Below are 14,412 nucleotides of genomic sequence, written 5' to 3'. Positions count from 1 at the left end.
AATGTACCCAACACCCAAACAATTCTCAGAATTACCATAAGGTGTTACTGTCACACTTAACAGAATAAATCATATCTATTATCTAGAATGGTGCCGATAATATGACATGTAAATCACTGCATCTCTCTCTCTCTCTCTCAAAATTACCATAAGGGGTTTCCTTCACACTAACAAAATGAACCATATCTGTTATCTAGAATGGTGCTGATAATATGACATGTAAATCACTGCATCTCTCTCTCTCTCAAAATTACCATTCTAGCATGATACAATAAAATAACATGAGAAACAATATATATATATATATCTTTCTCTCTATTCTTATTCTTCTCTTCTCTTTCTCTCTCTCATAAAAACATCTACATCCTACACCTTCAAAGTCATATGGACATGTTAACATAACTCCAATGACAGTTGATCCAACTATATTACCTTTGTTACCTGGAAAGTACTGACAATATGACATGTAAACCAATTTCTCTCTTTCTCTCTCTCTCTCTCTAAATTGCCATGCTAGCATGACACAATAGAATGACATGCAAAGCAAGGCATCTCTCTCTCTTTACCCCTTCAATGTCAGATAAACATGTCAACACAATTCTCGTGACTCTCATGACAGTTGATCCAAGTGTACTACCTAGCCAACATCACCATTGTTTTCTCTATCTAATCACCAGAAAAAACATATCTGAATTTTGTATCATAAGGCAGCCACTCTACAACCTGCCCAATCTTTTTACTTGATTTGTTTTCCATGCATTCCTTAATTGAATCATGCATCTTCTTGTCCACATTTTCAGAGACCAAAGAGAGCAAATCTTCCAGGTTTAGAGATGCCTCCTTTGCATATCTCTCAATGACTTTAGGGAGGAATACTTTCCTTGATTTCTTTATCACCACATTGGATTGAATGAACTCTCTTTTTGCCGTCTCCAACTCCTCTCTCACTCTTTTGGCAGTGTAGACTCTGAGCTGCACATTGTCAAATAGTAATGGGTTGTTGAGAAAATTGGGACCGAAGACCAATAGATCGGCCTAATTGAGATCATCAGAGAGAGAGGGGGAAAGGGGGGGGGGGGGGGGGGGGTTGGTTTTTCCTAAACTCCATTCATAAGTATCGTGAGTGATTTCATGATTCTGCAGTTATTGGTCTTATTTTTTAAAGACTCTTTTTTTAATTTCACAAAGCAAAAACATAAAAGAAGGGTGTTTGTTCCTTAGGCTCGGGCTTAGTGGTAGAAGATAAATTCGAGCGAGGGAGGTCAAGGGTTCGAACTCTTGAAGTTTGTCCTAAAAAACCAAGCAAGCTAACCCCAGCATCTTCTTTTTTATTTATTTATTTTAAGAAAAGAGAAGGTTGAGAGGGGTTGCCACATACCAGAGGATCAGAATGAGCCCCATTGCAGAGAGCAAAGTAAACAAGTGGCTCTTTCTCAAGGGGACCAAATTTTGAGCCAAAAAGTTGCTTTTCTTCTTCCGATTTCCATCTCTTGGCAGTTGAAAGGATGGTTTCAAACCACTGCAAAGAATCAAAATAAATGTACAAAATTTTATGAAGCAACCTTTAAAAGCTCAAATATTGGAATGAAGCCTCTATCTCGATTTCTCCCCTGATATCTAGCCAAAATTTACGTTATCCCTGGAATTAATTTTCACCAACAAAATTATAGTTTACAGTGGGAATTTGGAATTTCAGCTAGTTTTCAGTTGAATTGCCACTGAATTTTCATATAGGAGAAATTGGATTAGCCAATGGACAATGAAAAACCATAGTCCTTTGGGGTAATCACCGTTCAATGAATGATGGATGATGATGGAAAGAAAGTGGGATCCTGAGGTGATTCTGCACTGGTGGATACCGGCCATAATTTTATTGGATTGTGATGACCCCAATGTAATATGAGGTTACAATAGTTGATGGGAATATATTATATTTACTCCTACTGGAAAGAATGGATCAAAAAGATGAAGACCTACCCTGCCTGTGCGTGGAGTACGGAAACCGAATATGGTGTGCTCTATGGTGTAAGCACTTATGACATGGCCTCCAATGTTATAAGAAGCCTGCACTAGACAAAGGAGTCACATTTCCTGGATCTATGTTAAAAATCCTTCCATCCCAACATAATAAATTACTAAGTTTTCAACAATCTATCAATTTAACGTTTATCTGTTTCAACTCCAACTCAGGGCCATGTGTATTTTGATGGCTATTTGAAAATTAAATTAAAAGATAAGGATAAGATGTTAGATAGTTGATCTGTTATGTATATTTTGAAGAATTTCCCTATATTATATATTAATACTAATATCTATAGAAGCACACATGCTTGTGTTTTATGTGCGTATGAGAGAGAGTTAGAAATCTAATGACCAGAATCTCAAGAGTACCTTATGGAACAAGGTCATCCTTCTCAAAGCACTATGGGGAATACCAAATGCTAAATATGCCTGCAAAGCAATAAAGAAATAATAAGAAAATTAGTTGTAGAAAATGGACAATGGACTCTTGTCCCCCTGTTGTAAAGAAGCTTTATCTCAGTCCATAGGTCACATATTTGAATACCAAACGCTAATCAAAACAAATGAAGAATGAAAACACTGGCATTTGAGAAAAAAGTTTTAAAAAAGTGTTGAAAATTTATCCTTAACACCCAGTTTGGATTCTCGTGCACATTTTTATCAAGCAGGTGTTGACTGACCAACAAAATACATAATTTCTGCATTTTGCATAAAAACTGGAATCTCACTCACAAAACAGTGGCATTTTATGAGTGCGCCTACACTTAATTCATTATCATCGTCAAAGCCTTTTCCCAACTAATTGGGGTTGCACCTACACTGAATTGGGGTCCTAAAATTGCATCCAAAGGGGATCCACGAGCCAAAAGTGCTTTAATGTCTAAAAAGCCACCCCAACATTGCGAAAGTGTGTTTTGGGATGGCATGCAAAAGAGGCCCAAGATTTGTGAGTGCTCTAGATGTTTCCCTGGTACCAAAGTTAATAAAGAAAATGTAATAATGAAGCAAAAGAATTCAAGATGTGGTCTTTTTACATGCATAACCAGAGAGTTATATATGTTGATCCAGAATGCTGTTTTCTTCTCACTGTCCATTTGACTTGTGTCCACTTTCTCCAATTGCTGCACTAAAATTCTGAAAATTACAGAAGTCAGAACGAAATGCCCCCCATTTTCAGCATGCCTTTCAAATAGAGAAATATTTAGAGCAATCTAACCATTGTATGGACATTGCAAAACACTCCAATCTGTTAGTATTTTTGGTTTGAAAAATGCTTAAGTGTATTTCAAAACAATAAGTTTTATTGTACTTTCCTAAAATGCCTTTGTAGAGAGAGAAAGATGTGGGTTTGAATCCCACATTGAAAAGGAGAGAGTTTGTTGAGCAGTATTTAAGAGCACGTATTCCCATATAATATACTTTAAGTAAAAAGGAGAGAGAAGGTATATATACGGAACACACAAAGCATTGCGAGGGCACTTGAAGTGCACTTCTCTTTCTCTCTCTAAACTATCAAAACTCTGGTGTATCATGTGTGGGTTCCAAGCTCGGGTGCATAGAGCTTAGGAACATTGTAAAAGACATCTATGTTTTCCTGTATCTCGAGGACGAATTGCCCTTCTTATACACATAAAATACTATATCGAAGGGGGGTAAATATCGTCTTGAGATAGCACTCCTGCGTGCCCGAAAATAAAAAGAGCTTAAGCTTTCATTTTTTGCAAATTGTACTATTTTCTGCCCCATTTCACCCAACCAAATTCCAATACCATCTTCTCTAAATGGCTAAAATGGCTCTCATTTCCCAAAATCCATCATACCTTCTAATAAGGGTACTATCCAGTTGAAAACAGATAAGTGCATTTGTGATATAATGAAGAAAACCTCAAAAGAGTATCCAAAATCCCAGTGAAGTGTAAGGCAATTATGCAACAACCAGCGATATCTTCAATTTTTCAAAGAATGTGTTTCCTAAATACAAAAGAGTATGCGAGAGAGAGAGAGAGAAAGAGAGAGAGTACTTGAAACTCCTGATCGCATAAGAAGAAGCATGTGAAAAATGGTTTGCTTTTGTAGATATCCATTGAATTTCCACCATCGATCTGCACGGCCAGTCTTCACTGTCTCTAGGAACATGTTGTGGGAGAACAACACTAGAAGAAGATCTCAACAAGAACGGCGAACTAGATGGCCTTGGCTTGGTAGATGCTGCATCATGTAATCGTCGATAGATTGCAATCATACATCGAACAAGTTCCTCTGATAGCTTGTCTGGAGATTGATGGAGATGATCTCTCAATGTAAGAGAAGCCAAGGAATTCTTCCCACTAGGCGGTACTTTCTCATGGTTCTGAATTCATAAAAGAACCAAGAAGAGAAATTTCCAATGGGTTATCAGACTTTGAAGCATGACCATACACTTTCAGTGGTCATATCAAAACTTGGTAGTCAGAAAAATGTGAAACATTATAAGTAAAAAATGGACAGGAATGAATCTAAACATGAAAAATATAAATACATAAAAAAAAAAGCATTAAAAGGATCAGCTTGAAAAGGTACACAAATGTCAATGAAGCTATAAATGGCACCAACACATTAGAAATTCTTCCTTTCCATTTATCAAATCATGTACCCCAAATCATTGGGATAAGGCTTGGATGATCATGATGATATCTGCAAAATATGATGCATAAATTTCTGGCAGTTCGGGGACTTACCAACCAAAAGGAAAAACAACTAGAAAAATCAACTTCTGAGCCACAAAGAAAATATATAAGTGAGGAAGCCCAATAGTGAGAATTCTCAAATTTGGCAGGCCATACCTTATTGTTGTCGTGGCTATTGCTCTTAATATCTGTTTCTACTTTACTGCTCAATTGTGAAGCATTTCGAGTCTTGGACTTCTTTAGCACATTCTTTTTGCCCGGGTCTTTTATAGAAGATAGAATGTGGAATGGCTGAGAATGAAAATTCTTTGAGGAGCAAAATGCACTTGAAATTATGCTTGGATGCCTTCTTGCTTCTGGTTTTGCACGAACCGGAGATGACATGCCTGAGCTCTGTTTGGATGGCACCCCACTAATGCATTGATCAAAAATGCTTCGATAGAGAGTGAGCACTTGCTGTTCTCGGTTGGCAACCTCTTTTTCAAGCAACTCAATCTCTGTTATCAACTCCCATGTCTAAACAGAGAACCATAATGTTAGAATCACTTCCGACTAAATGTACAAAAAAAAAGAAGAAAAAAAAGTAAGAATGAAGGTGAAGTATACTATAGATCACAATACAATTTATACTATCTGATACACCACGTGGTCATCCACTGTCCGTCCCAAATGATGAATGGCAGAATGGGTAGATTAACCATAGTCTGGCCCATAAGGAAAGTGAACTATAGGTATAGTTGACATCCACCATCCATCAATAGGGATGGATTGTGTCTTTTTTAGAGTATCAAGTATCAAATGTAAGTGTAAGTGTGTGTGTATGAGAAGCGTTTATATAAGGTGTCAACCTTAGATTGTAGAATTAAGGTCAACGATAGAAAACCCTCTAATTGATCATATTGACCTTGATATGTATGAATATGAAAGGAAAAATGAATTTCAAGTCTTAAAAATAGTACATCTTGTGAGGCATTATTTAGACTGTATATTTTCAAGATTTTCAAGTGTTCATAGATCTACTAGATCCGCACTATTTTTGGAGTTTTCAATTTCACAATAGGTGTAAAAAATAGATTTGTAGACCATCATAAGAGTTTCAGCACTGAAAATTCATTTTTTAACAATATTTTTAGGTGCACCTTACCATGATTGTTTACGGTTGACACCTTACACATATATATATATATATATATATAAAGATGCTAGGGTCAGCCCACTAGCTGATGAAATAGTATAAGCCCAACGGCCCAGATTGAATCTGGGTCGATCTGAGAGTCAATACTGCATTTCGGTAATATAATTTTAATAGTTTTTATATCAATCCAAATAACATGAAATTTGGAGCTCAACTCTTCTCATCAAGGCGTACTTAATAAAAATATTAAAAAACTTTCGTATAAAATAAATTGACTAAAATACTCCTAAAATATTTCAAAGGTATTTTGGTCAATTTATTTTATGTGAATTATGTTTTTTATATTTTTATTAAATTCTACTAATTTTGGGGAATAGACGCACCAAATTTCAAGTTATTTGGATTTGTAGAAAAAAATTAAAATTCAATTACGAAATACAACTGCGATCATTGGATCAGCCCATATTTAATCTGGGCTGTGGGGCATACGCTATTCCATCAGCCCATGGGCTGACAAGAGCTTTTATATATATATATATGTGAGTGATTTCATTTCACCATATCATTGTGATATAATGAAACTGTACTTCTAAAAACACATATTTGTGGCATTTGTATGACTCCAAAATTTGCATACACCTTCTCATCATCCTAATAATCAATCCAAAAAAAAAATAAATCAATTTGCAGCTTAGATATAGTCAAAAAGAGTCCCCCTCCAACAATGAATCTAGACCATCCATTTGGTGAATTTCAAGATCAAGACCTTTGTGAACTCAACATCATTTTTTTTATTTTTTAACATTGTTTATCTAATGATAATAATGCCATCCAAAAAATTTAGACATGAAAAAATTTCCTTCTAAGGCCTAGAGGCATTGCACCAAAATGAATGGCCTACCAATGTTAATTGGGCTACAAAATACTTTCTAAGATGTGTTTTCAAATTTTGTTTTCTTGTGTTTGTTCATTGAAATTAAAAGTGTACATTTAAAAATTAGGGTCAAACAAATGGCTCTAACATGGTTTTTGAAGATTGTTTCATTACATTACTATACAACCGTTGCATGAGATCATTTCCCATATATGTATGTGTATGTGTGTATATCTTGGTCTATATTATGTGATCTCTACATGATTGTTCTACTAATATGTGATCCAACAAATTTGTTGATTGTATATATAGGTTTCGGCTCATTTGTAGCAGTTAAAACCTTAAAGATGTCAATGCGCTGCACCAATGAGGACATGTTCAACTTTGGCTGCATGGGTGGAGGACCAGCTTGAGCTTCACTCAGGCTTGAACCACCAAGCATGAGTTTGTCTTGATTAAAGTTAAGCATGAGCTTGGCCTAGGCTTGCTTAGCAAAACAAGCTTATAAACATGCCGAGACAAGCCATAAATAAGCCGTGAACATATATATATACAAGGCAATATACAACATAATTTTTATATTGTATATTATAATAGCTTAATTTCCTATTTGAGGTCTGGTCAATATAGCATAATATATGTTTTCTTTTTTAAATTATATAATCATATATTAACAATCTCTAGCCAAGCGTATCTAAAGCTTGAGTTTCACTTGTTCATAATCAAGCTAGTGGGCTCGGCTTGGCTTGGCTTGTCGAGCTGAAAAATGTTCTCGCAACCTATCTTCGCTTGTTGGCAGCCCTATGAACGGTGGTTGCTAGACTGAAATTCAAGTATTACCTGAGAAGCAAAATGCCTGTGACCCGGTGAAAGAGTACTTGAAGCTCGACCCATAGCCTTCTCAAGCATATTCCGCATACGCCTTTCATTATGCAAGTGCATTTGTAGCTGTTCAATCTGCCCAATTAATAAAGCATAGGAGTATGTGAGTAAAACTTGGAATGAATGGATCCTTTTCCTTCAGATTCATGACGAATAAATCCTTTTCAGCTAAATATAATAGTTTTTTGGGAATTCACCAGTAACAAATGCAGACATCTGAAAGTGTAATACTTGGCAATACCCAATTCAGAATACACAAACGTCACACTGGAGAAATAGATAACAATTGGTTAAAAGTTGCAAAGATACACTTTTCAACTTTTACAAAGAGAAAATCCCAATATCTAGCTCTTTTGATAGTATGAGAAGAGTATGAGTATGAGGTTTCATATAGAAAACAGAACCTATAAAGCACCTCTTCTATTTTAAGGTATTAAATGATGGAATGGCATCTTTCTTTACATACATCTCTCTTTTTGCAAGTTTTAAAGAGCCAGCCATGAATAATAAGTCTTGGTGAGTTATCAAACAAAAAGCTTGCAGTTTCAGATAGTACCAAATTTTGAATGCCATTATGTTTTGGAGCTTTCCAAGCGGCAAATGATTCTAAAGTCTTAAAACAAATACAATGATCGGAACTTTTGTTACACTAACACACCAAGAACATAATATGCACCACTTAAAATTGACTCTATGGTATATAATATACAAATGACAATAAAATAACACAAGGGACATAACCGCAAACGGTCATGGAAAACATAGATTTTTTATTCTCAGCTGGATATTTATCCTCAATAGATGTGATTGTTAAAATTGATTTTTTTTTAATGTTTATAAAGCTATCTAAATTATTAGTATAGGTAAATGAATAAAAGAAGAAGATGCCCATATACCACACATGTAAATTTCAGATTATCAATTGACCTGTCCTACCATTCTCACCCTTCCTTCCCTTTCCAGTTAATCAATCCTCCCTCGGAACTTATTAAGGAAAGAGAGGGCTATCCCTTGCTTGCGTCAGTCAGTCTCTTTAGATTATTAATTGAAAAAAGAAGTTTAGAGCATTAATTGCATACAAAATCTGTCACCAGCAAGTTCCCTGACAAATGCAGCAAAAGGGAGCACACTTAATCTACACCTTCGTTTGGTAGAACCCTAAGATTAGAAGCATACCCAGTCATTCTTTTGTCAAACATTTCTGAACCTCTCACAATAAATTTATCAGTTCCATCAAACAGAAGGTTGTAAAACTGATCCCTTGTTTTTCATAATTATCCAAGCAATGTTTCCAATTCATATACATCAAGATCCATCCACAAATCACCATCCCCAACTCCTGCTGCCCCCATAACCACCAAAGCTATGCATATATATCCTCCACCAGCTTTTTCCAAAAGGTGCTAACTAAGTTTCGTTCAGAATAGGATTCATTGCCTCCGTGACTAAACAAATCCCTCTGTCTCCCTCATGAAAGGCTCCAGCCTTGGTGTCGCATCAGAAAATAACTGGGCTACTTTGCCATAATCATATCCCCTTTATAGCTCCCATCTGTCACCTATGCTACCTCTAAAATGAAATAGTTCCTCTTCTGGAAAAATGGTTCAAATCCTGTTTGAATAATTTAACTTTAACATGACATTGCTTAGGCCAAAAAAACTTCAATACACCATTGGTATTAGGATTGTCTGTAGTAGATGGAATACACTAACCAATTTGTAGACCCTTGTTAAGAGTTAACTTCATTCAATCCAGTAGGTTGACATCCACTTCATGTTTCTTTCCCTGAGTGAGCTTCTTCACTGTCACCCCTCCTTGTAATGTGTCTTGTGTGACATAATGTGTGTGTTCTGTGTAAACAGTAATTTTCTTTTTATTTTTGTCTTCATGGTCCATTTCATTGCAATTCTATCATTTGGGTTCAAGGCAGACTTGTATATACTTACATACCTTCTCTAAAGATAGAATCAATTAATGAGGTTGTCTTCTTCTTCTTCTTCTTTAACAATGAGACATTCTTGTCTCAAACTTGGGTTTCTATCACTTCTAAACAACACATAAATATGGAGGTAGCCATATGTCAAAAATGACTGCATGCTTGTACAAGCATGTATACAAGTAGAGTTTTGTGAAATGACTGCATGCTTGTACAAGCATGTATACAAGTAGAGTTTTGTGAATGTTACTGTTCTATTATAGTGAACATATAAATTATAAAGTGTTATGCATGAATAAAGATTCAATACTTACATCATTCTCCAAGGATGAACGACTGTTTGGTAAAGTTACACGTGTTGTATCACTGGAAGCTTGTTTAGTGGGCATTCGTACTTCATAACATCTCAAATTGTTTCTCAGATCCTGAGAAATTCACAACATAAAATTCAAATCCTAGACAACATCATAATTGCTTCTTGGCAGTTGTGGTTGAATTTTATTGCTCAAGATAATTTGATTTCATCAAAGTTTCATCTAATATTGACCAAAAAATAGTTGTGAAACCAAGTAACTATTAGAAGTTCTGCACAACAATGTTTCACATATCAGGTGTGCAGAGAAACCTCAGAGACCCACACTCTCAAACATCAGATCCACAAAACTATTTCTCAATGCAAAACTAACCTTCTGGGTTTATAGTGAAGTTAAAACAAGTATACAACAGGTACACATATAATCAGGCATGACCTTACTCCTGGTCTGAAAAGCATTAAGCAGATTATAAAAGGGAGCTTGTTATATTAACAGTGGAGGTGAGACATAAGGAGAATTTGAGTGATGGCTTCTGATAATCCATGAAAAGGAATTTTCCCTATGGAGAAGTTGAAGTCGGTCAAAGTGGTCATGGCCTTAGAAGTGTCTCAAAAGTGAATTCTCTTCCACCCCTTCATGGCCGCTCTTCTTTGTCGATGCATAGTCTTTTTAAGATGCAAATTTCTACTTTTCTACTTTTCTTCTTTTCCTTTTTTTATTTTTTTATTTTTTCTATTTTTGTTAGCATAAGTTTCTAAAATTCAATTGAAATTGGCTACACAACAGTTCTCAAGAGTTACTTTTCTCAAACATAAAGAAAGAACAGCATAATATACATGACTTGCACTTAAGTCTTCTCGTCTTCTCAACAGTCTAGGTTCAGCAAAAGCATTCAAATTTAAAGAAAGAAAAGAAAATGAATTCATTATAGATGACAAATTTTGTGATCATCACCTTAGAATGCTCCTTTGAATCCATTCCCTTGGAATGTGAAATCTCTGGTCTCTCAGAACCCAAGTTCTTATCAGAGGCACTGCAAGGAATGCAAGTATAAATACAACAAAGGGAAGTGGCTTGACAACCATAAAACCAAATAAAACCATCACTTAAAAGGAACCCACTTAAACTGGAGTAATTTTGGGATATCCAATTCTTTTTTAACCAGCGAGGGATATCTGATTTCCTTTTCTTCTGTTTTTTTTTTCTTGAATGGTAGGATATCTGAAAATCCAGTAAATACTTTTGAACCATATCATATACATGCCTTTATCAAAACAAAATTTCCCAAGCAAAACCAACCTAAAGAAGTTTATTAAATATGAAGTTCCCTTAAATCAACAGTATTAAATATGAAGTCCCCTTAACCAACAAAACCTGTCTAAGATCACCAACCATGCAAATAGTTCTGCAATCCCGATCTATGCAAGATGCTTTCATAGCATAGTGTTGTTCTCAAAATAATGAGAAATACTGGTTAGTAGCAGTGGTGGTGGTCATGGTAGTAGTGTTAGTAGTGAGAAATTGTGGTTAGTTGTATGGGTGGTGGTGGTCATAGTAGTGGTAGAAGAGAAATTGAATGTATATATATAAACGTGTGTGTGAGAGAGAAAGAGAAATCGAAACTACATCATACACGCACACATAAGTACATATGCATACATGCACACATGTAATGCATTATAAATTTGCATGTATGTGTCTGTGAAATCAAAGCTATTTATTTTCCCAGATATTGGATCTTACACACAAACATAGATATTGGATCTTACACACAAACATATTTATGTATGTACATATGTATGTATGTACATATGTATGTATATGTATATGTGCATGCATTTACATGCAAACCTACACATGTGAGTGTATACTTTTGCATGCTTGTGTACATATAGATGTACATGGATATATATGGAGGCATGTATTTATATATGTATATATGCATGTCGCATGTTTCGATTCTGTGAATACAAATGAATATATACATGTAAAATGTGCACATATACATGTGTTTGTGACCACTGTTGCCGAAATTCAGGTCACTAAGACCGAACTACAATGTGATTACCTAAAAACCTCTCTCTCTCTCCCAAGTAAAAATAAACAGAGAGAGAAGTCATTCTTTGAAGGATGAGGTTTGGATAAGTTGTCAACCTTATCCTATAAGGTGTACCTCAAAACTATGCCTAAAATGCAGTTTCCGTGCTGCAAAGCTTTGCGATGATATGAATATCTATTTTTGCCTCCAATTATGAAATTTAAAGTTCCAGAAATGGTGTCAATCAAGCGGATCTATAAGCACTTAAAAATATTGAAAATGGACGGTCTATATAATGCGTTAGAAGATTAACTATTTTTAGGACTAGAAATCCTCTTTTTTCCATGTTTATGAATCTTAAGGTCGAGAAGGTTATTTGAAGGTTTTTCAGCATCAGAACAACTAGTGGGTTTTTTAGGCACACCTTACTCGTACAGTATAAGGTTGACACCTTATATATACATTTTCCTTCTATGAAACTGCTAAGAGCACCCAAAGAAGAGAAAAAAAGTAAAAAAAGAGAAAGAAAAGAATAAGGTAAACAATTTAAAATGAAAATTAAAACGAATTGAGGAAAGTAGAGGCTTCCTCTAACCTTTTGGAACGCCTGTGTTGAGAAGAAACCTTCGAAGAAACCCCAAAACCTCCATTACTTTTGCCCCTGTTTCTTGTACTACCTGCCCAGGGGACATCTGTTTTAATACTTTTTCATACCCCAAAACCCAAAATCCATCACAAACAAAACCCAAGACCAAGAATTACTTACATATACTTCAAATTAGAGTAATAAAACCATGATATATACAGAGTAGAGAGAGAGAAAAACCAGAAAAAAGACAGCTGAATTATATTCTATGTACCATCCATTCTAAAACTTCTGCAAAGCCCAATACTCAAAAGCCACAAAACCCAAACCCAGAGTCCAAAATCAAGAATCAGTTATCGATGCTTCAAATTATACAGCCATGATATATAAAGAGTAGAGAGAGAGAATCATTAAAAAAGAAGCAAAGCTGAAGTATATACCATCCATTCTACAACTTCTACAAAGCCAAATTCTCAAAAACCACAAAATCCAGAACCCAAGGTCCAAAACCAATCACAAGTTGCTCAACCATGTAGAAAATAAGTAAATACAGCTTAAATATCTGCAGAATAAAGAGAGAGCGACAGACATAGAGAGAGAGAAGGAAAACAGAGCTCAGCTATGTGTAAAGAGTAGAAAGAAGAAGGTGCGTGTGTGTGTGTGTGAGAGAGAGAGAGAGAGAGAGAGAGATTTCACACATTTCAAAGGCATTGAATGCGGTTTGAGGAATTGAATTCAAGGCAATATATGTTGTTGGGTGAGTAAAGGAAGGCAATAAATGAAGTAACACTATTGCCTCAGTCTTCACACGAGCAAACAGAGAAGAACAAAGAAACATTGATTAGAATTTTGTAGAGAGAGAGAGAAAGGATTAAGTTTTGAACTTCTTTTTGGAGGGAGAGATTTCCAGAATGCAGCAGGTAACAGAATTTGGATCCCAAAAGCCTGCAGCCAGTATTAAAACCATCTCTGCAATTCTACAAAGATATTAAATGATCCCCCCTCTCTCTCTCTCTCTTGCTCTCTTTCTCTTCTCCCCTCTCTCTCTCTCTCTCTAACAGAGATTTCGAAAATGCAACGGATAACAGAATTTAGTGCCAAAATGCCTGCACCTCATTTATAAACTTTGATAGTGTATGTCTGTTATTACCACCCAAAATATTTTTGGGAAGGAACTGTAAATTGAGGTGGAAATAGCAAAAGTAGACGTGCACGTCGAAATCTATAAATTAAATTTTGCATGACACATAAATTAAAGGAAAAACTTTACATAAGGTCTGCAACGTTAAAATATAAAATTAAGACTGACCTCAAAATCTATTGGAAAAGATTGTTTCGATGTAGTAAAACTATCTAATTGATCATCTTGAAATCGAGATGTATGAATAAAAAAAATTTTAAAAAAAAGATTTTAGTTTAAAAAAATAGTGCATCTTTCAATATATTATCGAGAATGTCAATTTTCAAGATTTCTATGTGTTTATATATTTATTTGATTTGAACCATTTTTGGAGTTAAAAAATTTTTAAGTAGAAATAAAAATAGATTCTCAGCCATCCTATAAATTTTTTATACTAAAATTCAATCTTATGATAAAAAAAAAAAATCTACTTCTCTCTCTCAAACTTGATGGCCAAATACCTTGCTATTGAACAGTTTCCCCCTCTCTCTCTCCAGTAGAATTTTAATGACAAAATACATGGTTCTTAAACAGTTTCTCTCTCTGGTAAAATTTAAGTTCCAAAATGACCTTATGGAACAGTTTTAGAAATGCAACAGAGCTGAAGGCAATTACTTTTGGATGATTTTCTCCAAAAAAAAAAAAAAACTTTTGGATGGGTTTATCTTTCCACTTGAAAAGTACCTTTCTCTAACAACCAAATAAAATAAAAAAAAATCTCTCTCTAAAATGAGGGGCCCTCTCTCTTTCATTCTCTGCATTTGCTAATCTCTCTCTCA

At 35.1% G+C, this 14,412-nt stretch overlaps 1 protein-coding gene across 25 annotated transcripts; it reads right to left on the bottom strand.

Moving 5' to 3' along the window:
- Positions 1–399: 399 nt before the first annotated feature.
- LOC18428848 (electron transporter, putative (Protein of unknown function, DUF547)) lies at positions 400–13,571 on the bottom strand. 25 transcript variants are annotated; one of them, XM_088856311.1, is made up of 13 exons: positions 13,152–13,544; positions 12,463–12,544; positions 10,784–10,862; positions 9,830–9,940; positions 7,777–7,846; positions 7,538–7,654; positions 4,845–5,204; positions 4,044–4,372; positions 3,057–3,156; positions 2,392–2,451; positions 1,978–2,064; positions 1,379–1,519; positions 400–972 (listed from the first exon to the last, which is right to left on the bottom strand). In XM_088856311.1, exons 4-13 carry the CDS (start codon positions 9,832–9,834, stop codon positions 667–669), a joined length of 1,575 nt encoding a protein of 524 aa, XP_088712437.1. In that variant the 5' UTR covers positions 9,835–9,940; positions 10,784–10,862; positions 12,463–12,544; positions 13,152–13,544; the 3' UTR covers positions 400–666. The 25 variants fall into 25 exon arrangements, with proteins under 25 accessions (XP_088712437.1, XP_088712438.1, XP_088712433.1 ...); XM_088856312.1 differs by lacking the exon at positions 13,152–13,544 and adding an exon at positions 12,894–13,071; XM_088856307.1 differs by lacking the exon at positions 7,777–7,846 and having other exon boundaries at positions 13,338–13,571.
- Between the last annotated feature and the right edge of the window lie 841 nt (positions 13,572–14,412).

Source organism: Amborella trichopoda, chromosome 13 (assembly GCF_054954075.1).
Source record: "Amborella trichopoda isolate Santa Cruz 75 chromosome 13, AtrichopodaSantaCruz75HAP2 v2.0, whole genome shotgun sequence".
Lineage (NCBI taxonomy): Eukaryota > Viridiplantae > Streptophyta > Magnoliopsida > Amborellales > Amborellaceae > Amborella > Amborella trichopoda.
The sequence above is the reverse complement of the archived record's forward strand: the minus strand, read 5'-3'. Positions and strand labels throughout refer to the sequence as shown.